The 23,034-nt window shown below is 48.3% G+C and overlaps 1 protein-coding gene across 1 annotated transcript in view; it reads left to right on the top strand.

Moving 5' to 3' along the window:
- LOC131584839 (sacsin-like) overlaps nt 1–23,034 on the top strand; it is a 38,353-nt gene that overhangs the window by 3,633 nt on the left and 11,686 nt on the right. Inside the window, 7 exon segments of the mRNA XM_058850344.1 lie at nt 9,421–9,508; nt 9,693–9,795; nt 10,052–10,198; nt 10,574–11,906; nt 12,140–12,228; nt 14,100–14,674; nt 14,676–17,204. Of these exon segments, the coding sequence (XP_058706327.1) occupies nt 9,421–9,508; nt 9,693–9,795; nt 10,052–10,198; nt 10,574–11,906; nt 12,140–12,228; nt 14,100–14,674; nt 14,676–17,204 (4,864 nt within the window).

The raw sequence follows: 23,034 nt of genomic DNA, 5'->3' as shown, positions 1-23,034 counted from the left end.
TCCCTGAGTTGTTTAATTGCAATCTAACCACAAATATTTCTTGAGGCTTTATCTTAGTACATTTGGGATGTTGCGACCTATTAACATAGTGCTTATATGTAAAGAGCTAACAGCTTTTTGGTATTCTCTGCAGGGGTATTAACAGCCTTTTAACTCTGACTCTAGAAAGCTGAGCTGTAGTAAACATGGAAGATCTGAATCCACTTCAAGGAGCATTAAGGGGGTGATATTTTCATTTGAAGAATTGGTGAAATCCCTCACTCCTCCAGCAGCCAGGATGGTTTGCAGGTCTGGAATGCGAGAGCCTAATTTTTGTGTTCAGGCCGCTCATGATGCTGTCCTTCACTGGTAGGCTTACCTGCAAAGGAAGTTTACAAAGATAAAAATCAAAAGCCAGCCAGATTTCACAACCTTCTTCATTCCCTTGCCTGGTAACTAATCCTTGGGCAACATTAAGGGACAAACAAACAAACAAAGCTGGTGTCTACCATGGGCCACCCAGCCAGGACCATGACACTGAGGAACATCTGTTAATCAATCACCCTTGTCAGTGTCTGACTTCAACTTGCCAGATGTTAACTGGGAACACCACATAGCTGGTACAAACTAGTCCAGAAAATTCCTAAAACACTTGGATAACAACTTCATGGTATGGGTAACTAAGGGAACCAACCAGGGAAGGTGCCCTCCATGATTTGTTGCTACCAAAGAGGGTCTTGTAAGGGAAGTGGTGATCAGTGGCTGCTTTGGCCAGTTTTAAATAACTGGAGGAAAAATGTCAGTAAAACTTCCACCCTGGAAATGAGGAGAGCAGAGTTCAGGCCACTCTAGGAGTTAAGTCAGTAAGGTTCTCAGGGAAAATGCTTTTGAAGGTGCTGGGGTCAGTAATTTTTTAAGCACCACGCCCTAAGGGCACAAGAACAGGCAGTTCCCACATACCTGAAGTCAAGAGGTGAGGCAGAAGGCCAGCTTGGCCAAGCAGGGATTTTCCTCTGGAGATAAGGCAGAAAAAAAGTATGGTCAGTGTGAGCAAACTTGGTGACATGGGAGTGTTCTGCCAATTGGCAGGGGCAATTTAAAGAACACAAACACCAATGAAAATAATGGTCTTACCTTATGAATATTAAGGTAACACAAAAGTAAAATTATACATTCAATAAAATGACATGCTTGGTGTTGCTATATTTTATATATTAGTAAAGGCCTGTATGCACAAACCAGCCTTTGAAATAAGTCGTGATATTAAGGGCTAAAGTCCTTGAAACCTTCATGCAGAAGAGAGAGTAAAGCAAAACAATATCCCTGTGTGTAAGAGAAAAAATGTAAACTGTGTGTGTTAGCCAATAGTTGCTTGCTCTGCCTGCAGACCCTGTAGAACCCTATAAAAGTGTGCTAAAGATAGAAATAAACGGCATTCACAATTACTTCTGTGAAGATTGGTGAACAGCTCGGGGGTCTTTCAATATTTGGCGCACCGACCAGAGACACCCTGCGGGCAGAAGGACTCTGGAGTCATCGGAGTGGATCTGGGCATTAATCGTCGTGGGCTTGGATCGGCACCAGATAGGCAGCCTGAGCGCGGTGAGACGCGGAGCGGTTAGACGTGGAAGTAGGGCTGCTGGGGGGGGCCCAGAAGGCAAGGGCGTTTGTAGAAGGGTCGCAACCTTCCCCCTTGTGGGGTGCCGTCAGCATGGATGTGGAATTTGCAGAGGCAGATAAACTGCTTCTCAGCATCCTCGTTAAACGAGGCGAAGCAGCCCAGGAAAGGGACCTGGATATGCTCATTATATGGGCTAATTGTCATGGGCATTTGCAGTGCTCACTGCTTTTTGCGGTGCAAGAACGGACTGATATCTCGGCTCTGATATGGGAAACGGCAATTACGGAAAAGAGCAAGGACACTGTGTTTCTCGGTCGAACTTGGCAGATTGTAATTAATACCCTAAAAAACAGAAAATGAGATATGCTGAAGCTGTGAGCCCCGTAATTCTACCTGCGTCACAGCTGCAGATGCCTTTACCTCCCACTGCTGGGGAAGCTCTCCTATCATGCTGCCCTTGGAGAGAGGGAGGGAGAGCTAGGGAGAAGAAAATAATGAGGAAAAAAAAAAAAAAAAAAAAAAAAGTTCCACAGCGAACGCTGAAACAACGAACAGAATCTGTTCAGTTATGGCAGGATGTGATACATCCAGAACTATTTGCTTCATTTTTGGAGTCACTTTTATCACTACAACCTTATTTAAGTTCCATCTTTACCACCCTGGAAGAAAAGAAGCCAAATTTAAATTGGTTTCCACCCGAACCAGGAGGACATGGGGGAGCAGCGAGGTGGGCGCAGAGAACAAAGGCACCCTGGGGGTAGAAGCAGTGCAAGAAAAGTTCCAAAGCCACTCTGAACAACTACAGAAACAGCTGAGCAGAAACAGGTAGCTCAGACAGCTTCAAAGAGAGACAAACTAGTCAAAAAATCTCAAACTATATGGTATCTAGTTCAAAATTCATCCTTGTAATTAGAAGCTGATAAGCTGCAATGATCACCGTTGTTAGCACCTGGCCATGAGAGACTTTTCGTGTAAAATCGCCTGCTTTTGCAAAATCGTGCCCTTTCTTCCTCTATCGGCGAACAACAAGAGAGATTGAGAGAAAAAACTGCATTTGTTAAAGTTAACTTTGTGAGGCTTTTTTTTTCTTTCTCTCCGTTTTTCCTCGCTGCGAGAGTATGTGGAGAATGTGAAGAAAGATAAGAGCAGAGCTGCAGCAGCAGCAGAGTGGGCAGTCCACCCCCCGCTCCCTCTCTGGGGGGGGACACTGGGATGGTGCCTGGTTTGTTGCAGGGTCATGATTTACTGGGTTTTCAAAATGTTTTTATATACCATTGTAGAGTTAATTTTGTGTTTTAAGTAATTATGAGTTTATGCAATTGCAGTTTTTAGGATTTTACTACAGAAATTATTGTGGTTCTTTAAAAGTTAAGGAAAAAAAAAGAAAGTGTTTAAGGTGAATATTAACAGAAGTTGCCTTGCAATAATTGGTTTTAGAATCCAAGGTTAAAACATGGTGTGATTTACAGCTTCTAGGAAAACCTTCTTCCAATTAGTGTTATGTACAGAAGAGATTTGTGGTTTAAAAAATAATTAGTCAAGAGAATTTTACTGTATAAGACAAAGTTAAGTTAAAGTATATATTATCTATTTGCTTGTTTTTTCCACAATTTTAATAAGGTAATTTTAATGTGAGTCCTTTTGTTATATAAAACACATATAACTGCATATATACCAATTTGGATTTTAGGTTTTAGTTTAAAATTGGACTTAATGTTTTTGAAAAGTGTTACAAAAGCTGGATGGCAACTTGCCAAATCCCATGTTGTTGTGGTGGTTTTTCTCTAGAAAAACTACACTTTAAAATCCTAACCAATTTAAGCATATACTAGGCAAATTTCTATTATGAATAAGTATTTTTAGTAACATTTGCAGTTATTGTGGGTTATTCTCAAAGCTAGATGACATAGAATTGTGATGGATTTGTTACATTTTTATAATCTTTATAGTGAATCCATGTTATTTTTATATTGTGTTTAAAAGGTATATATTAAACTTTTAGCTGCTTTTTTGTAGTAATAGAATAAGATTAAGTTATGTTTTCATTTAATATAGATTAAGTGCTAATAGAATTAAGGATAGTCAAGTTTTATAATGTTTAGGCTTGAATGTTTTTAAGTTTTAAATTTTAAGCTTTAAGTTTTCTAACTTAGATATTCTTTTAAGGTTAAGTTTGTTATTTCCTTTTGTCATATATAATTATTGTGGAGTTTAGAACAGTTTGCTATGCTGTAAGCATCTCATAGCTGCTACTATTGAGAACCTTGTTTTAGAAATGAATTAAGAGGCATCTTTCCAGTTTAAAGCCAGGCCCTGGCCAAGCCTTGACTTTACCTGGACAGAATGTTTGCCAACAGATCCAGATATTTTCTGTCCCAAATCAGTATTTGAGTCACTTTTTGACTCAGCAATTTGACCCTATTAATATGACAGCTGGATCAATTTTGAAGTGGGCTTGGAGAATCATTTTCCGGAGGTGATGATCCAATCCTTCACTGATTTTTTTGTTTCTGTTTGTTTGCTAACTATGGGATGCTGGTGCAGTGTTTTAGTAATTAATAGCAGTTTTATATTATATATGTTATTAATAATGTTTAAGATTTAATTGATTTTTAACTAGTATAAGTTCTTATTAATTGTGTATATGGTTTTATGTTGATATTGATGTTTATAACAGAAGTACATCTCATTTTTATTTTTTTTTAAGAAAAACGGGGGAAATGGATGCCCCACAAGCATTTAATTAGTGTAATTCATTAACTTCAAGGAGAGAAGTGTCTGTGTTTTGTTGGCAGGTTCAGAAAGGTCACCTGTTCATCTGACCAGACTGTCTGCCTCTGAACACATGAGATCCAGTGAACAGAGATGTCATCACACAGCCTTGGTACTCCAGACATGGATCAGAAGTGGACCTGTCAGGACACAGTTGTGTCTGAACACTATATAGACAGTTGCCAACAGAAATTTTATGTTGTTATTATGATGTTGTGTCTCTACCAATTTTTCAGGTATCCTTTGTTTTAAGATTTAGAAGGATCTGAAGAACAACTTGAACATCAAAGCCCTCAGTCACCGATCAGCTGCCAGCTGACATCACAGGAGCAGTGAATGTTCCAGGACTGAATCGTGCTGGAGAAATTCTGTAGAAGATCTAAGAAGTGTAGAGACTCCATTTAATTGTATATAAAGCAAATTGTAGTTGTGTGTTTACCCTTTCAGCAAATTGCTTTCACGCTTAGACTACATATATACCAGAGCACCTGTGTTAAAAGTAGTTAGACAATAGTTTAAGTGTTTAGCTTGTGTAGTAATTGTTATGTTAGTATAAAGTATAAGCATTCCCCCTTCAAGAGGTAGTGTAAGCATCTTTGAAAGTTCATTTAACGATTGAAGTTTTAGCTGTGAGTTTGCAAATATGGTGTCATTTACATGGTAAAATGCTTATGGTAATTGTGTTGTGTATAGTCATGATCAACTGTCTGCTAACTAACATCCAAAAGCGACAGAACATATGGGTCACTCTGGCACATTGAACTGGCCAAAGGTCAATGTGTTTGAGCCTAGCCACCCCTGGAGATCCTTTCGCACCTGTCTCGTAGGAGTCCCTGAATGGGATCCTCCAGCATTTAAAGGTTTAATTAGTAATGAGATTCGACTGAATCAATTGGCAATGTTGCAAGAGTGCAGTCACACTGTTGGCTTCACATTAAGACAACTTGAAGCCTGCTGGCAAGCAAAAATTACCAAAGTTCTTAATGTTACCATAGAACCCTCAGAAGAATTAGATTTGTTAAGTTCCACCAATACCTCAGGTGGATGGATAATGTTTGAACCCCCGACAAAAAGTCATTCTAACAAAGTAATGCAGCACTGGGCTGCAGTCAACCCTATAGCTGATCTCGTTACTACCATTGAAAGTAAAGCCTTTATTCGTGGTGCAATCTCACAGGACAATTACCAAAACGATTACTTAGTTCCATATTCCTAATCTGTGGAGATAGAGCATGGAATTAGATTCCTGCTAATCCACATAGAAGACCCTGTTATCTTGGGAAACTCACTTTGTTCCACCCAAGCTTACATCTATTGTTGAATATAGCTAGCAAAATGAAGAACATCAAACAGTCAAGGCGAAGCCTGAATGAATTAAAGTTTAGCCACCCTAAAAAGGCTCGCTTGCTGGACTAGGAAAGAATTAAACTTAACATCCACAACGTTAAGTGAGCTTTCAGCTGATGTGAGTAGTGTATATCATGCAGTACTATGAAATCAAGTTGCAATTGACCTTTTGCTCTTAGCACAAGGACATGGTTGTGGGGAGTTTGAAGGCATGTGCTGCTTGGATCTTACTGATCATTCAGCTTCCATCCATGAGCAACTACAACAGCTACAGGATGGGTTGCATGCCCTGAAGGAAGATAGTGATCCCATCGGAGGTTGGTTCGCCAGCTGGGGCATCACTGGATGGTCGAGGTCTCTTGTGCTAGAAGGGGGACGGACTTTACTTATAATGTTAATTGAGATGACAGTCTAAGTTGTATGTTATCTTATCCAAAGCCTGGTTTGTGCAAAAAGAGAAAGGGGGAATTGTTGCTATATTTTATATATTAGTAAAGGCCTGTATGCACAAACCAGCCTTTGAAATAAGTCGTGATATTAAGGGCTAAAGTCCTTGAAACCTTCATGCAGAAGAGAGAGTAAAGCAAAACAATATCCCTGTGTGTAAGAGAAAAAATGTAAACTGTGTGTGTTAGCCAATAGCAACTTGCTCTGCCTGCAGACCCTGTAGAACCCTATAAAAGTGTGCTAAAGATAGAAATAAACTGGCATTCACGATTACTTCTGTGAAGACTGGTGAACAACTCGGGGGTCTTTCAATAGGAAAACATCTTTTCCACCTGAGTTGTTTCAGATTAGTCCAGAATAATAAGAACTGATTCTTTCTTACAAGAAGGTTTTATTGGTTTTTCAGTGAACCTACATTTTCCAGAAGAGAGAGAAAAAAAAATGTCATACTTGTTTTGGGTTCTACTTCCTTTTCTTATGATCTGCCTATTTTTGCCTTTCATTTTCAGTTTCAATTTTTCAAATTTTGTCTTAATTCTGAGAGCCGAGATGCTGGAGGATAAATGTCTAATTAGATCCCTCCCTCCCTGTCCCTTGTCTCTGAACACCGGTGTTTGTTCTGGCTGTGCTACATCCCGAGACAACTACAATGAAGACTTTGCTCCAGACATGCAAAACTGTTCCAAGTGGCCCAGGAGGTGCCTCACCTTGCCCTGCTCACCCCTCAACCCAGCACACAGAAAAAGCAGGGAAGAGAAGGGTCAGTTTTATTGCACCTATCAAGGGAAGAACTCATTTTATGTTCCTTCTGTCAGACAACAACTGAGCCCTACACATGATCCTGGTGGGACGGTGGAGTGAATCAAATGGTCAAAGAGAAAAAAAACCAAACCCCTTCTGCTTTGAGATAACGTTGCTTTATGAGGGAAGCAAAAGCTGCACATGCAAGCAAAGCAAACCAAGGGATGAATTCCCCATTTCCCACTGGCAGGCTCAGCCATCCCCTGGCTGGCTCCATCACAGTAACAGTGGCTTGAGAAGACAAATGCCACCACCCGAACATCCCCCTTCTCTCTTCCCCAGCCCTCCCTGTGAGCACAGTGCCATCCTCTGGCACAGCAGCAGCTGTGTCCCACTGTCCCCCGGCTGGCACTACTGCAGGACCCATCCCCATCCCTGCACAGGGGGATGTCACTGGGGGTTTGTGGGGGGGACACAGGGCATGGCTGGAGCGTTTTGGGGTCACGGGGGGCTGTTGGTGGGGCAGGGGGCTCAAGGGGTGGTGGGGAGAACTGAAGGGTGACTGAGAGAGGTGGGGACTGCAGCGGTCAGAGCTCACAGGGAGGGGTTTTGGGGGCTGCTGGGTGTCTTGGTTTTGACTGGGAGAGAGAATTTTCTCCCCAGAAGCTGCTCCAGCACTGTGTTTGGGATTCAGAGTGAGAGCAATGTTGGTAACACACCGAGTTGGAGCCCCATCGAGCTCACTACAGGTCAAAGACTTCTCAGTGTCCCATGCACGGCCAGCAAGAGGGAGCTGGCCAGGAGACCCGACCCCAACTGGCCAGAGGAATATTCCGGACCACAGAACTTCTTGCCCAGTGTAGAAACTGGGAGGGGTTGGCCAGGAGCCACCGATTGCCCCTGGGGGATGGGTGGGGCATTGGTCAGTGGGTGATGAGCGACAATTGGGCATTGCTGGTTTCTCTTGGGTTTTATTCCGTTCTCTCTCCTTTTCACTGGTCAAAGTAGGAGTAGTAACAGCAGCCATATAAATATATTTAGTTGTCTTTCAATTATTAACTGTTCTTGTGTCAGCCTGTGGGCTTTACCTTTCCCTAATTCTCCCCCCACCCCACCAGAGGAGCGAGCGGCTGCGTGGGACTGAGGGCTGGGGTTAAAGCACGACGGTCCCGACTGGTGCTCAGCTGGGGCACAAAGAGTTGAGATAACAACAGATCTGAGCAGGGTGTGCTAAAACAATGTTGTTGTAAGCATCTCTTGTATTTATTTCATAGCTGTGGGTCACAGTTTGCTCTTGGATTTCCTGCCCATGCTCTCACAGGTGCATTTTATAAAACCCTTCCTGGTGTGTGTGTTCCCGTGGGAATGTTAATCCGCCCTGGCTCTGGGCTAAGGTTACCATTCTGTTGGGGTTGGTGACACCGGGCTGTGGTACGAGAGAACGGCTGGAGCTGAATCGAATCTGCCGGCTGTGCTCAGCATTGCCGTCCCCGCTGGATTCCGGGAGCCATCCAGTGGGAACCGTCAAGAATTACAGCTTTAGGCTTTTCTGCGAGAGCCAAGCCATGAGACAAATCTTCCAGCGTGGTCTTGCCTTTGCCTTGCCTTTCTCCTTTCTCCTTTCTCCTTTCTCCTTTCTCCTTTCTCCTTTCTCCTTTCTCCTTTCTCCTTTCTCCTTTCTCCTTTCTCCTTTCTCCTTTCTCCTTTCTCCTTTCTCCTTTCTCCTTTCTCCTTTCTCCTTTCTCCTTTCTCCTTTCTCCTTTCTCCTTTCTCCCTTCCCTTCCCCTCCCTTCCCTCTGTGGTTACCCAAATCCTCAGGACAGTTTAACCCCTGCCTGCAGCTCATCCCACAAAGCCACTCACTGTTCCTAGTGGGGAAGAATCAAAAAGAAAAGGTAAAACCTCTGAACTGACACAAGAACAGTTTAATAATTGAAACAAAGCTAAATATATTGATATTACTGCTGCTACCAACAGTGATGAAAAGGAGAGAGAACAGAATAAAACTCAAGAGAAATCAGCAATGTCCAATTGTTGCTCATAACCCACCCTCAGCACTGGTAGCTCCTGGCCAACCCCCTTCCAGTTTCTGTACTGGGCAGGAGGTCCAGAATATCCCCCTGGCCAGTTGGGGTCAGGTCTCCTGGCCCTGCTCCCCCCTCGCTGGCAGAGCACAGGACACTGAAAATTCCTTGACTGGGCTCCAACTCAAACATCAGTGTGCAACCAACACTGTTCTCATGCTAAATCCTGAACACAGCTCTGGGCATGCTTCTGGGAAGAAAATTAACTCTATCCCAGCCAAAACCAGGGCACTGGAGCATCCAAGGAAGAGATGGGGGTTTGGGGAAGTGTGGTTGTTGTCCTTGGAGATTGCTGTTTCAGTGGGTCCTGGAAGGAGATGGGGTCCTTGACCCTTTCCAAGGAGAGGCACATCCTGTGGGATCCAAGGAGGACATGGTCCTGGTTACAGAGCCTCCCCTACACCTTCTCTCCCTTTCTGTGCTTTACAGGGACACCTTCTGCCAGCAGGCACCCATCTTCCTTGACTACCTGCACAGCATCCTGCAGAAGTACCCGGATGGAGGGCAGATCCTCAAGGTCAGACCCCCAAGGAACCCAGCTGTCCAGGATCTCCTGCCCAGTGGGGCAGAGTTACTGCAGGCAGTGGGGCTGTCCTGTCCAGCACCAGCCCCAGGACCTTGGTGCCCCACTGGGAGAGAGGGTCAATGCTCTTCTCAGGGCCTGGGGGCCCAGGTGACCAGGCACTGGTCCCTAATTCCAGGAGCTGGTGCAGAATGCAGATGATGCCGGCGCTCATGAGGTCGTGTTTGTATCTGACGAGCGAGAATTTGACATCACCGGAGGGGGACTGGAGGGCACCCAGGGTGAGAGGCACTGTAGGCGCAGTGAGAAACCCGATGAAGCGCTGGGGTGGCGCTGGCTGGTGCCGGGAGGGATTGGGGGAACTGGAACTGGTGAGGGGTTCTGGGATGTGCTGGAGGCACTGAGGGTGCTGGGAGGGTGAGGGGTACACTTAGGGGTGTTTTGTGGGACTGGAGCTTGTGGGAACACTGAGTATGAATGACAATTCCCTCTCCATATCCCAATTTCCCCCAATCCATGGATGGTGCTGACCACCAGGCCCAGCTCTCCTGGCCTACAACGACGCCGGGATGTCGCCCCGGGACTGGACGGGGATTCAGCGCCCAGGGGTGTCACACAAGCGGGAGGATCCCCACACTGTGGGGCGCTTCGGCTTGGGCTTCATCTCTGTCTACCACCTCACAGGTGAGTGGCACTGGGAGCCTCAGCTGGGACTGAACTGGGGATGTGGGTTTTACTGGAGGCACTGAACTGCAGGTGCTGGGGAGAACTGGGGTGGGGGGCATTGGGGGAGTGCAAAATGGAGGGCTGTGTCCAAAGTGAAGAAGCCTGAAGCATCAGGAGGCTGGGGGGGAGGCTGGCTGGCAGTGGAGGGCAGGGCTAGGGGTCAAACTGAGGGAGGACTGGTGAATTGGGATTAAGCTTTAGATCATGGGAGGCACCATGGGGATAAACTTGAGGCCATTGGGTGGGCATTTGGGGCACTGATGGATTGGGATGATCCAGGAAGGCAGTGGTGTCCATGTCATATCTGTGGCCTCATGGTTCCCATGTCTCCAGACCTGCCAGGTGTGTTGAGCCCCCCATACTTGGGGGTGCTGGACCCCGAATTCAAGGTGCTACCTGGTGGTGGCAAGCGCTGGGACATCACTGAAGCCCAGGACCTTCCTGGCCTTTTCAAGCCCTTCTGGGCTGGGCTGGAAGCTGTGGGACAACACCGTACCTCAGCCCAAGGCACCCTCTTCCGCTTCCCCCTTCGCCGGCAACCCTCGGAAATCGCTGCAGGGGTCTCTGATCCTGAGCGCATCTGCAACCTCATGCAGACCTTCCTCACAGAGGCCCCTCTTGCCCTCCTCTTCCTCCGCCATGTCCGCCGTGTGGCCCTGCACCGTGTGGCTCCTGATGGGGTCCAGACACTCATGGGAACACTCGAGGCATCCCCTCAGCCTCTGCCTGTCCCGGTGCCGTCTGGGGATGAGGGGCTGAGTCTGGTGTGGTGCCTGGTGGCCTTGCACGGGGATGGGGTAGGTGCTGGGAGCGAGTGGCTGGTGGCCACAGGCAGGGCCACTGAGGGGCCAGCCGTGGCTCTGGGTACAGGGCTGGGGTGCTCCCCTGAGCTGAGCCTGGCACACCCCCTCCACGGGGCCTGCCAAGGGCGGCTCTGCTGCTTCCTGCCACTGCCAGCCACCGACGAGACGGCCACAGGGCTGCCCATCCACGCCAGCGCTCCCTTCTCCCTCTCTGATGATCGCCGCCACCTGCGCTGGCCCCAGGAGGGTGAGAAGGGTGAGGAAGATGCCCGCTGGAATGCTCTTCTGCTGCTCGATCTCCTGCCCCGGGTCTACAGCCACTTGGCCACCGTGGCCGTGGCTCTGCCCAGTGCAGATGCCCACAGCCTGTGGCCAGACCCCGAGCGTTTGCCGAGCTCCGGCCGGATCCACAGCCTGGTGAGCCGGGTGTGCCAGGAGCTGGCGGCTGCCCCGGTGCTGGTGCCAGCGGCGGAGGGGGCAGCGGGGCGGCTGCGGGCCCCCGAGGCTGTGCTGCTGCCGGAGGCCGCGGGGGATGCGGCCACACGGAGGGCGGTGCGGGACTTGCTGGTGGCAGCCAGGGAGCCGGTGGCTGAGGTCCCACCCCACGTGTGGAGGGCGCTGACTTTGGGGATGCCAAAGGGTCTGCGGGAGGCCACGGCGGGACACGTGCGGGAGGTGCTGTGGCAGCACGAGGCCGCAGAGCTCCCGGCCGCCAGCTGCCTGCTCCTGCTGCGCTACGTGGCTGGGGATGGGCGCCATGCCGAGCTCCGGGGCCTCCCCCTCCTGCCTCGTGCCGATGGAACCTTCGTGGCCTTTGGAAATGCATCAGCCATTGTCTACGTGGACACATCCGACTGCCCCAGGTGAGCCCGGGGCCCCTGGCAGCTCTGCAGAGTGGGCAGGACAGCCAGTTGCTCACAGTCGCAGCCCTCGTTCTTGAATTGGAAAGGGGAGCCATGGCCAAACCTGGATATATGGGCTTCTCACTGCTCTCCCTCTCTCACCTGGTGTCACCAAGTGGGAGCTGAGGCAGGAGCCCAGAAAGCAGCTCCCCGTTATCCCTATAGTCCCCCACCACCTCTATTTGTCCCCACAGGGAGCTCCTGCCTGGTTTAGCTGGGTCCTTCCTGCCCTCAGACCTGGAACCGGGCTTGGACAACCTCGTGCGAGGCATTGCCAAGGAGGGTAAGAGACAGGGGTCCCTTGACCACCTTTAGGTCCCCTGGTTGCCCCCCTTAACCTCAACATCCCCAGGCAGGCTTGTTCCTGTGCAGCCCCAGTATCTCCCTGTACCTCCCTGTCTCTCTGGCAATGCTTGTCCTTGCTGTTCTTCCCACCTTGCCCTGACCCCTCAAATCCCGGTCTCCCTGTGTTCCTCATCTGAAGACCTCTGTGCTCCCCAATACTGGTCCCGCTAACACCTTTTACCTACCACATCTCTTTCTTATATCCCATATATAAGTTCTCTGTGCTCCTATTAAGGGCATCCATTGTCCCTCCAGAGCCCAGGCTCCTCCCATATCCCATATGGGGGCCACCCATCTGTCGTGGTTTTGAACCAGTAATTAACAAACAAGGGGGAAAAAAGAATTATTTATTTCTTGCTGTGAGATATGGATTAAAATAAGAGCAAACCAGGCATAAAACTTAAAAGGAATAAAGAGAAGTTTATTGACAAACTACAAGAATAAGAACACCAGAATAAACTTTTAGAAAAACCTTTTCATTTCTCACTGTTTACTATTCTTTTGTTCACATGACAACAGAGACAAAAACTTCATAATTTTTATGGTTTAAATAATCTTAATTCTCTTTATAGTCTTTCCATCAGTTTCTGTAAAGAAACAGAAGTTCCTTTCTGTTAATTTATGGAGTTTGTCACAAGAAAACTATTTTTGTTATAGTTTCTCGTTTCTCTGATATCAGCTGCTCAGAGCTGTTATTATCAGAGCCCACCCCTCCTATTCCACATCACTCTGAAATGTTATAGGTCATTAGTTTGGGGATAGCATTTTAAGGATAAGTTATTCAAAGGCAAAAAAGTATTCTTTATCTGTTTTTGTGAACTTCACTAGAAAACAGTTTTCTCATTGCCTCTCAAGGCTTCAAATCTCTCAGCACTTCACTATACCATAATTACTCTACTTTTTCTCAAATTTACACTTTGAACACTCTATTCCTCCCCATACTCTATCATGAATTAAAGGAGTTCTTTTCAGGACTTCATTGTCCATCCCCATAGTTTTAACAGAAAGATATTTCAGCTTAATTAAAGCATCTTCTTAATTCTCTACCTTTCTTGAAGTTTCTTTCTTGCCACTAGTAGTTTATAAAGTCTCTTTTCATGTTGATCACTCTCTTTTTCTCTTTCTGGATGAAAAGATTAATCTGCAAGTCTTATCTGGATAAGAAAGAGTTAAAATCTTGCCCAAGCTTTTGTAGATGGTTCGGTGATCTCTGTTGAACAGGAGCTGGAGCCGTTTACGATGAAAAGTTCCTCATAGCTGCTTTTGAAGAGCGTGGTCTCCGTCTCTGCTTGCAGCAGGCTTAGAGTTCTTTTCTTTCTTTATTCGGCAGTTTTTAGTGAATGTAATTACAGCAAACTCTCTAGCTGAACCAGAGATCGGGCCGAGCCCGGCCCAGCCCGACCTGGCCCGGGGCAAGCCCCATCTCCCGGCCGGGAGACGAGAGACGCGGCGGGCCCGGCCCGGCCCCCGCCCGGCCGCATGGCCTGGGCAAAGAACTGAAAGCCAGCCGGAGCTCCGCCAACCTTCACAGTCAGAAAAACTAAGAAGAAGCACAGACTTCTGGGTGTACACTTTAAGGTGGGGTTCACAAGTTGATTCTACTTTTCAATGGCTAAAACTGCTGTCAATTCTCAGCAATGACCGATAATTGGTCAAGAGAAAAGATTCCCAGGAGTCCCCAGCAACTTTAACTTCCTTAAAGGTAAACTAACCTCATGACACCATCCCATACAGGTTCTTTCTCCCCCATCCTGGGTCCCCCTCCCAGTCCCACATGTTTCTAGTCCAGTCTCTGCCTCTTGTACACAGGTCTCTTCCCCAACCTGGTTCTGCTGGATCCAGCTGTGACTGTACAGACCCTGCGCTTGGCTCTGCCCCACACCTGGACATCCCAGTCTTCAACCCCAGTGACCTGGTGCCCAGCCCAAGGTCCCCCCCAGCCCCCAGCCTCCTGGTTCCCAGCCCTGTGGCAATTCCTGGCCCACCACATGGAAGACCTGGGCCCTCTGGAGGGGCTCCCTCTCATATCCCTGTCCTCACTGGATGCCCCCAGTGTTCGTCTGGCTCCACTGATACCTGAGTCCAGTCTTATCTTCCAGGCATGGGAGGGCCAGCTCTTGCCACTTGCTGTGGCCTCTGTGCTGGAGATCCTGGGTTGCCCTGTGGTGCCACCAGGCATGTGGCACCGCTCCCTGTCCCGCTACGTCCTGCCTCCATCCCCCCTCAATGTCCTGCGGGCCCTGGGCAGGCAGGGGGCTGCAGCGCTGGCCTCCCGCATGGCCTCGCTGCCTGATGCAGATGTGGCCACCCTCCGGCTCTACCTGGCAGATGTTCCATCCCTGACAAAGCAGGACATGGCCACTCTGGCTGCTCTGCCCCTCTTCCTTGCCACTGCCCTGCTTGGCCACCCCACAGCCCATGGAGTTGGTGCCAGCCGGTGCCACCCCGGCCTTGGAGCCAGAGCTGAAGCTGCCCCAAGATGTGGTGCTGCCAGAGGCTATGTTGCGGTGCCGGGATGAAGCTGACCGGCAGCTACTTGGGAGGCTCCAGAAGCCATTCATCAGTGCAGCCCAGGTGATGCTGAAGGCCATCAGAGCCGTGGCCCAAGGCACATACGCAGGACGAGCGGCTGAGACGCAGGCTCTGCTGCTCTGGGTACTGCAGCACGGAGATATTGTCTTTGCACAGAGCCCCCCCCTCCAGCAGGCCTGCAGCAAGCTGGCCTTCCTGGAGACCCCCAAAGGCCCCGCATGCCCACGAGACCTCTACGACCCCTGCGACAGCACCTTGCAGGCACTGCTGGGACCGGAGCGCTTTCCTCCTGTTGCCTTCCGCAATCCGTCTGTCCTCCGTGCCTTGAGGGCCCTGGGCCTGCGGCACGGTGAGGGGTGCCTGCTGCCCTCAGACATCCTGGCAGCTGCAGCAAAGGTCAGTCAGGGTGGCACAGCCGCTCTGGACAGGGCTGAGGCACTGATCACAGTCTGCAACCAGCCCAAGGCACTGGATGGCTTCAGCGCTGCAGAGCTTGGGCTGCTCCAGGCCCTGCCGTGGCTGCCTCACTCCAAGTGCACAGGAGAGCCTGGGCAGCCCTTCCTGCCCCTCAATGAGCTGCGATCCACCCAGTACCAATCCCTGGTGGGGCTCTCCATGCCCCTGACTGATGCCTTTGTACCAGAGGCAGAGAAGAAGCTGGGGCTGAGCCAGGTCCCACCACCAGAGAGAGTGTGGGAGCAGCTGAGAAAGCTGGCAGGGCATGGGGACATGGATGAGGTGGGTCCTGCTCTCCAGAACATCTACCGGCACATGCAGGAAAACCTGAAGGTCTTTGGGACATCCCCAAATGGTGCCGTTGTGTGGACTGGGTCTGGGTTTGTCCTGCCACGTGATGCTGTGCTGGGCTATCCTGAGAAGCTGGAGCTGGGAATGCTGGTGCCCCGGGTGCCCGCTGACTTCCTGCCCTACAGCTGCCTCTTCAGGGCTTGGGGGGTGGCAGAGGGGGTGAGTGAGGAGAGGGCAGTGTCAGCCCTGCGCTGCCTGGGGCAGGACATAGACAGGCGCAGCTCCAGATCGGGCACTGCTGCAGAGCTGCAGGTGGTTGTAGCTGTCCTGGAGTGGCTGGAGAGTCGGGGCCACCAGGGCGAGGGCACTGTGCCAGTTCCTGTGAGGGTCCCGCAGGGCTCAGGCTTTGCCCTCCGTCCAGCTGCCTCTGCCGTGTACCTGGACATGGAGCTGGAGAAAGAGGAGGATATTCAGGAGGTGGTGCACGAGGCAGTGCCTTCCAGCACAGCCACGTTCCTGGGCGCAGAGCTGCTCAGTACGCGGGTGCTGGGCCCGGAGCCATTCACAGCCTGTGGCCCCTCGGAGCCCGTCACCCTACGCCTCCGTAATATCCTCCGGGAATACGGCGAGGAGGGCGACCTCTTCACAGAGATGGTCCAGAACGCAGAAGATGCCGGCGCTACCGTGTGCCGCTTCCTCCTGGACCTGCGGTGCCGCAGAAAGGCCACCTCTGGGCTGCTTGGCCCAGGCATGGCTGCCTGCCACGGCCCAGCCCTCTGGGCTTACAACAATGCCCTGTTCACAGAGGATGACCTCCAGAACATCACCCGGATTGGGGCTGCCACAAAGGAGGGCCAGGCAGGCCGGATTGGGCGCTTTGGGCTGGGCTTCAGCTCTGTCTACCGTGTCACGGATGTGCCAGCAGTGCTGAGTGGGCAGATGCTGCTCATCTTTGATCCCAATGGCACCCATCTGGGCAAGCACATCCCCAGGGCCGGCTCCCCTGGCATCCGCCTGGACTTCTCCAGCCGACCACGCATCCTCCGTGTCTTTGCTGAACAGTTCCAGCCCTACCATGGTATCTTTGGGTGCTGCCTGCCTGAACCAGAACCCTTTCCAGGGAGCCTTTTCCGCTTGCCTTTTCGCACTGAAGAGGAAGCTGTGTCATCGCAGATTTGCTCTGAGGCCTTTGGTACAGAGCGCATCCAGTCCCTTGGGACTACTTTCCTTGCTTCTAACCGGCTCCTGCTGCTCTTCCTGAAGAAGGTAAGGGAGCTGTCCCTGGAGATGCTGCCAGACACGGCCTCCTCTGCAGAGAATACCATGCCTCTGGCCACGCTGCAGCGAAAGGAGATCCGAGACCTGGGGGCCCCTGGGGATCCCCCAAGTTGGGCAGCCATTGAGCAGCTCTCAGCCTGTGAGAAGAAATCCAGGACCATATGGCACTACCTGGTTTTGGTGTGTCAGGGTGATGGGGAGTTGCTGCAACTGTTTCACCAGAACACACAGGCAGGACTCCATCCTCCACTTCCCATGGCTGGTGTGGCCCTTCCCCTTGACCCTACTGAAGATGGCAAGTGGATACCACGTCTGGATGCTGAGAAGGGGCAAGTTTTCTGCCACCTTCCCATGCCGGTCATTGACTCGATCTTCTCGAGTGTGGCCCGGCTAGCTCAGTGATGAGGTTTCTCTTCACTCGAGTTTCGAGCCAGCAGATGTTTGTGGGGTTCACTGATTTTCTTCAAGAATTCAAGTCTATAGAGCGAGTAAAGAAATCAGGGGGGGACTCTCTCTCTGGTTTGCATTCCACAGTTTATTTCTGTGAAGGGGAATCCAAAGGACGAGAGACCAAGGATTTGGGGTCTGGGGGGTTTCTTTTAACAGGGTTTCTCAGAGGGTGGGAACATCAGAGAAAGAACCAATTATTTTTCTCAGTTAGTACATCTTACAAACTTTCTACAAATCAAGGTTACACATACCGAGATAAGAAATAACAGACACCAACTTCTTCAAATGCCCACAGAGGTGTAGGAGTATTCTCCACAGAGGGACAGAGGGGGAGAGAGGGGGGTGCTTGGTTTCCTGGCAACACAGGGGGGAAAAAAAGGGAAGGCAAGCATGCCCTCTCAGCTTCCATAGCTCAGAGGCATTCTGGGACAGGAAAAACAAAGTTACAAACTTTCCTTCTTGGAAAGAAGGGTCTCTCTTCTCCCAACCCCGTGCTTTCCTGGGCTAAAGAAACTTCAAGCATCTGGAAATGCCAGCAGGGTCTTCTCTTTACTCTATCCGGCCTCTCGCCGTGGGGCTGAGGAGAGAAACTTCAGTAACCATGGTAACTTGACACCAGGTAAACAATTAGGAAAAAGAGAAGCTGGGGGGGGGAAATCACAACTAAAAGATGAGAAAAATACATTTCAAGCTATCAACTACAACATCTCCCCCTAATTTTTTCTAAAAGAAGGAAGGGAACTCGGTTTTACTTCTTCAAACCAAGGGGAAGGGTTTTGGGGTGTGTTCGGATTTGGGAATTTCACAGCATTTATCTGAGGTGCAGGAGAAATTAGCTTGGTGGTGGTGGTAACACACCAACGTTGCAAAACAGAAAACATAATCAAAACAACAACAACAATTGCAAAAAACCCTAAAACAGTCCTGTCGTGGTTTAAACTAGTAATTAACAAAAAGGGGAAAAAAGGAATTATTTATTTCTTGCTGTGAGATATGGATTAAAATAAGAGCAAACCAGGCATAAAACTTAAAAGGAATAAAGAAGAGTTTATTGACAAACTACAAGAACACCAGAATAAACTTTTAGAAAAAACCTTTTCATTTCTCACTGCTCACTATTCTTTTGTTTACATGACAACAGAGACAAAAACTGTATAATTTTGATGGTTTAAACAGTTCTAATTCTTTCCATAGTCTTTTCCTCAGTTTCTGTAGAGAAACAGAAGTTCCTTTCTGTTAATGTATGGAGTTTGTCACAAGAAAACTATTTTTGTTATAGTTTCTCGTTTCTCTGATATCAGCTGTTCAGAGCTACTGTTATTAAAGCCCACCCCTCCCATTCCACATCACTCTGAAAATGTGTTATGGGTCATGAGTTTGAAGATAGCATTTTTAAGGATAAGTTAGTCAAAGGCAAAAAAGTATTCTTCATCTGCTTCTGTGAGCTTCACTAAGAAACAGTTTTTCTCATTGCCTCTCAAGGCTTCAAATTTCTCAGCACTTCACTATACCACAATTACTTCACTTATTACTTAAATTTACACTTTGAACACTTTATTCCTCTCCATACTCTATTATGAATTAAAGGGGTTTTTCTCAAGACTTCATTGTCCATTTCCATAGTTTTAACAGAAAGATATTTCAGCTTAATTAAAGCATCTCCTTAATTCTCTACCTTTCTTGAAGTCTCTTTTCTTTCTTGCCACTAGTAGTTTATAAAGTCTCTTTTCATGTTGATTCCTTTCCTTTTCTCTCTCTAGATGAAAAGATTAATCTGCAAGTTTCATCTGGATAAGAAAGAGTTAAAATCTTGCCCAGGCTTTGTAGATGGTTCTGTGATCTCTGCCGGAGCAGCAGCTGAAGCTGTTTTTGATAGAAGATTCTTCATGGCTGCTCTGCAGTGTGGTTGCTGTCTCAGCCTGCCGCAGGTCCAGAGCTTTTCTTCTTTACTCGGCAGTTTCCTAGTAAATTCTATTACAGCAAAACCTGCAGCTAAGCCAGGAACCGGCCTGGCCCGGCTCAGCCCGGGGCAAGCCCCCGCCGGTCCCCATCTCCCGGCCGGGAGAACGGCAGGCCCAGCCCGGCTCCCCACCCAGGCCGCATGGCCTGGGCAGAGAGCGAGAGGCCTGGAGCTCCACCACCCTTTACAGCCAAGAAACAAAGAACCACTACAGACTTCTGGGTGTACACTTTAAGGTGGGGTTCACAAGTTGATTCTACTTTTCAATGGCTAAAACTGCTGTCAATTCTCAGCAATGACCGATAATTGGTCAAGAGAAAAGACTCCCAGGAGACCCCAGCAACTTTAACTTTCTTAAAGGTAAAAGAACTTTATGACAAGTCCGGAAAACAGAAGACAGCCATCCCGAAAATCCCCGCTGGGGATGGTTTCTTCCTAAAATACAGGTTAACAAAAAACAAAAAAACATTAGCTAAATTCATCAATAAACAGATTCAACAGAGGAAAATCAGGGTAGAATGGAGAATCTGGATTTCCTTCTCCACCCAAATACCTGTTTGTTCTTTTAACTTCTGCCACTGAAATATCAGGGGGTCTTGTGGGATGTTTTTCAATGTACGGTTTTACCCACCTCTGTGGGACCCACCGTAAACCCAGGGGTGTTGATACACAAGCGTATCCTCTTCCCCATGTCACTAATTTGTAAGGACCTTCAATTTTTCCACTCTCAGGGTCTCTCGTCAACACTGGTGGATGTTCCTTGAGCTTGTGTTTGCTATGAGGGGAGAAATGCTTAACCACTGGGGGGTTTTGATCTTCCATAGAACAATTTAAAAAATCGAGAGTGAACAGGGCTTTGCATAATCTTTCTTGTGGTGTTAACTTTACTTTGTCTTTCCATTGATTTTTCAAAACTCTTTTGAGTGACTGGTGTGCTCTCTCTACTATTGCTTGACCTGTTGGAGAGTGGGGGATTCCTGTCTTGTGTCTCACTCCCCATTCCTGCAAAAATTCTTTAAACACTTTCGAAATATATGCTGGTCCATTATCTGTTTTAATTTCTTTAGGGATTCCTAGCACAGAAAAAGCTTGCAACAGGTGCTTTGTGGCATGCACACCTTTTTCTCCTGCATGGGCTGAGGCAAAAATTGCTCCCGAGAAGGTATCAATAGATACATGTACATATTTTACCTGTCCAAATTCAGGAATGTGTGTTACATCAGTTTGCCACACTTCACAGCTTTCAAGTCCCCTTGGATTGACTCCAGCACCCAGGGATGGCAGAGCTGTGCGCTGACAGTGGGGACACGTGGCCACAATGGCTTTGGCTTGATCTCGTTTCAGATTAAACTGTCGAATCAAACCTGGTACATTTTGATGAAACATTTCATGGCTTAATTTTGCCTGTTGAAACAGGTCAGGGAGTCTGGCCAGCCCAACAGGGGCAGCAGCCAGGGAATCAGCTCTGTCATTCCCTTCTGCTATGAAACCAGGTAATTCCGTGTGCGACCAGGTATGCATAACAAAATAGGGATGTTCTCGATGGGACACTGCATAAATCAATTTTGAAAGCAATTCAAACAAAGTTCTGTTTGAGATCTCCTTGAGGACTGCATTCTCTGCTCTGGAAACTACTCCTGCTACATAAGCTGAATCAGTGATCAAATTGAATGGTTCTGAAAATCTCTCAAATGCTCTAACCACTGCTGCTAACTCAGCAATTTGAGGGGATCCTTCTACATAATCAACATCTGATTCCCACTGCTGCATCTGAGGATCCTTCCAGGTCATTACTGACCTTCCGGATGCTCCAGAAGCATCAGTAAAAACAGTCAAAGCCTCTAGGGGCTTCTGACTCCTCTTATCTTTTGGTACCAAATTAAATTTTGAATTAAACAATTTGTGTGCAGGGGCATGAACTGAAATCTGCCCAGTAAAATTCTCCAGAGCAATTTGTAGGGTCTCTTGATTCCTCAAGAGGTGCTCAAACATTTCCCTGGTCATCTTCACTGAGGAGGTTTCTTCCTCAGAAAGGCTTAGGGGCAAATGTATACATGAAAAATCACAGCCAGCAAGTTCTCTCATTCTCAGCCTGCCCTTTCCAACCAGCTGGGCCATCAATTCCTGTGGCCTTGTAATATTTTTGGACCGATGGTAACTGAGAAAGACCCACTCTATGATAATCAAATGGTCTTTCTGGTCCTTGTCCCACTGAAAAACCAACCCCTGAAGGTGTGGCAATTTCCCCATTACAATAAATTTGAAAGGCAGCTCTGGATGGCATCTATGAGCCTGTCTCTTCTCCATCATGCTGCTTACCTTCTCTAAAGCATCCCTGGCTTCTGGAGTCAGTGTCCTTGGAGCACTCAGCTCATCTCCCCCTTTCAATAAATTGAAAAGAGGGGCTAGGTCATCAGTGGCAATGCCTAGCCAAGGCCTAACCCAATTCAGTGTTCCACACAGAGAGTGCAAGTCGGCTAAGGTTTTGGGATTGCTGTTAAAAGCCAATTTCTGAGGAACAATTGTTTTTGCAGTGATTTCCAGACCTAGGTATTTCCAAGGAGGCATCTTTTGTACTTTTTCCTCCTGAAGGGTGAGTCCTGCAGTTGTTAAAACTTCGGTCACCCGGTCCAGTGTGGACTGGAGCAGTTTTTCCTGGGGGGCACACACTAGCACATCATCCATATAATGCAGGATGATGGCTTCCCCCACCTCAGCTCGTACAGGGGATAACAAGGCAGCAACATACCATTGACAAATCACAGGTGAATTTTTCATCCCTTGAGGGAGGAATTTCCAATGAAACCTTCTCATTGGGGCTTCTCTGTTGAGGGAAGGCACAGAAAAAGCAAACCTGGGGGCGTCGATAGAGTCTAGAGGAATTTTGAAAAAGCAATCTTTGATGTCAATCACAGCCAATTCCCAATCTTGAGGAAGCATGGCAGGAGACGGCATTCCTGGTTGAAGAGGTCCCATGTCCACAATGACTTTGTTAATTTCTCTCAGATCATGAACCAATCTCCACTTGTCTTTCCCTGGCTTTTTAATAACAAACACAGGGGAGTTCCAAGGGCTAAAAGTAGGTTCAATATTGCCTTGGGCTAATTGCTCATCTACTAACTCATTTAGCGCCTTTAATTTCTCTTTACTCAGCGGCCACTGGGGTATCCAAATTGGGGAATCTGTGGTCCATTCTAGTTTCTGTGTCTGGCGCTTCTCAGTGGCCGCAATCAAAAATCCCGAGGTGTTTTTGGAATTTCAATGCGGACTCCCCATTGGGACATGACATCTCTTCCCCACAGGGGAACCTGGAAGTCAGTGACAATGGGGCGAATAGATGCTATTTTCCCATCAGGTCCTCTAATCTGAATGGGTTCCTTTGATATCTTGACCAATTGGGCTCCCCCTATACCTGGGATGTGGTTAACCATCGGTTGCAGTTCCCATTGCGGTGGCCATCTCCTTTCAGGGATGACAGTCACATCTGCTCCTGTGTCTATCATGCCTGTCATTCCCATGCCTTCACTACCTTTTTTCAAATGGCATGAGATGATGGGTTTGTTTTCTCCCACTGCTTGAGCCCAGTAGATCTGAGGTGCTACATCATCTACTGGGATCCCTGATGGAATGGGAATAGCTTGAGCAATTACTTGCCCTTGTGCCAGGTAGAATGGTGGGTTGATGCACCGTGCCAAAAGGATGAGTGCATCCAAGTCAGCTGAAAGAGTGACAGGAGAAATTTCAATTTCTGGGGGTGTGTTTTTTGTGTCCCCAATA

Source organism: Poecile atricapillus, chromosome 15 (genome assembly GCF_030490865.1).
Source record: "Poecile atricapillus isolate bPoeAtr1 chromosome 15, bPoeAtr1.hap1, whole genome shotgun sequence".
In the NCBI taxonomy this organism is placed as follows: domain Eukaryota; kingdom Metazoa; phylum Chordata; class Aves; order Passeriformes; family Paridae; genus Poecile; species Poecile atricapillus.
The sequence above is the reverse complement of the archived record's forward strand: the minus strand, read 5'-3'. Positions and strand labels throughout refer to the sequence as shown.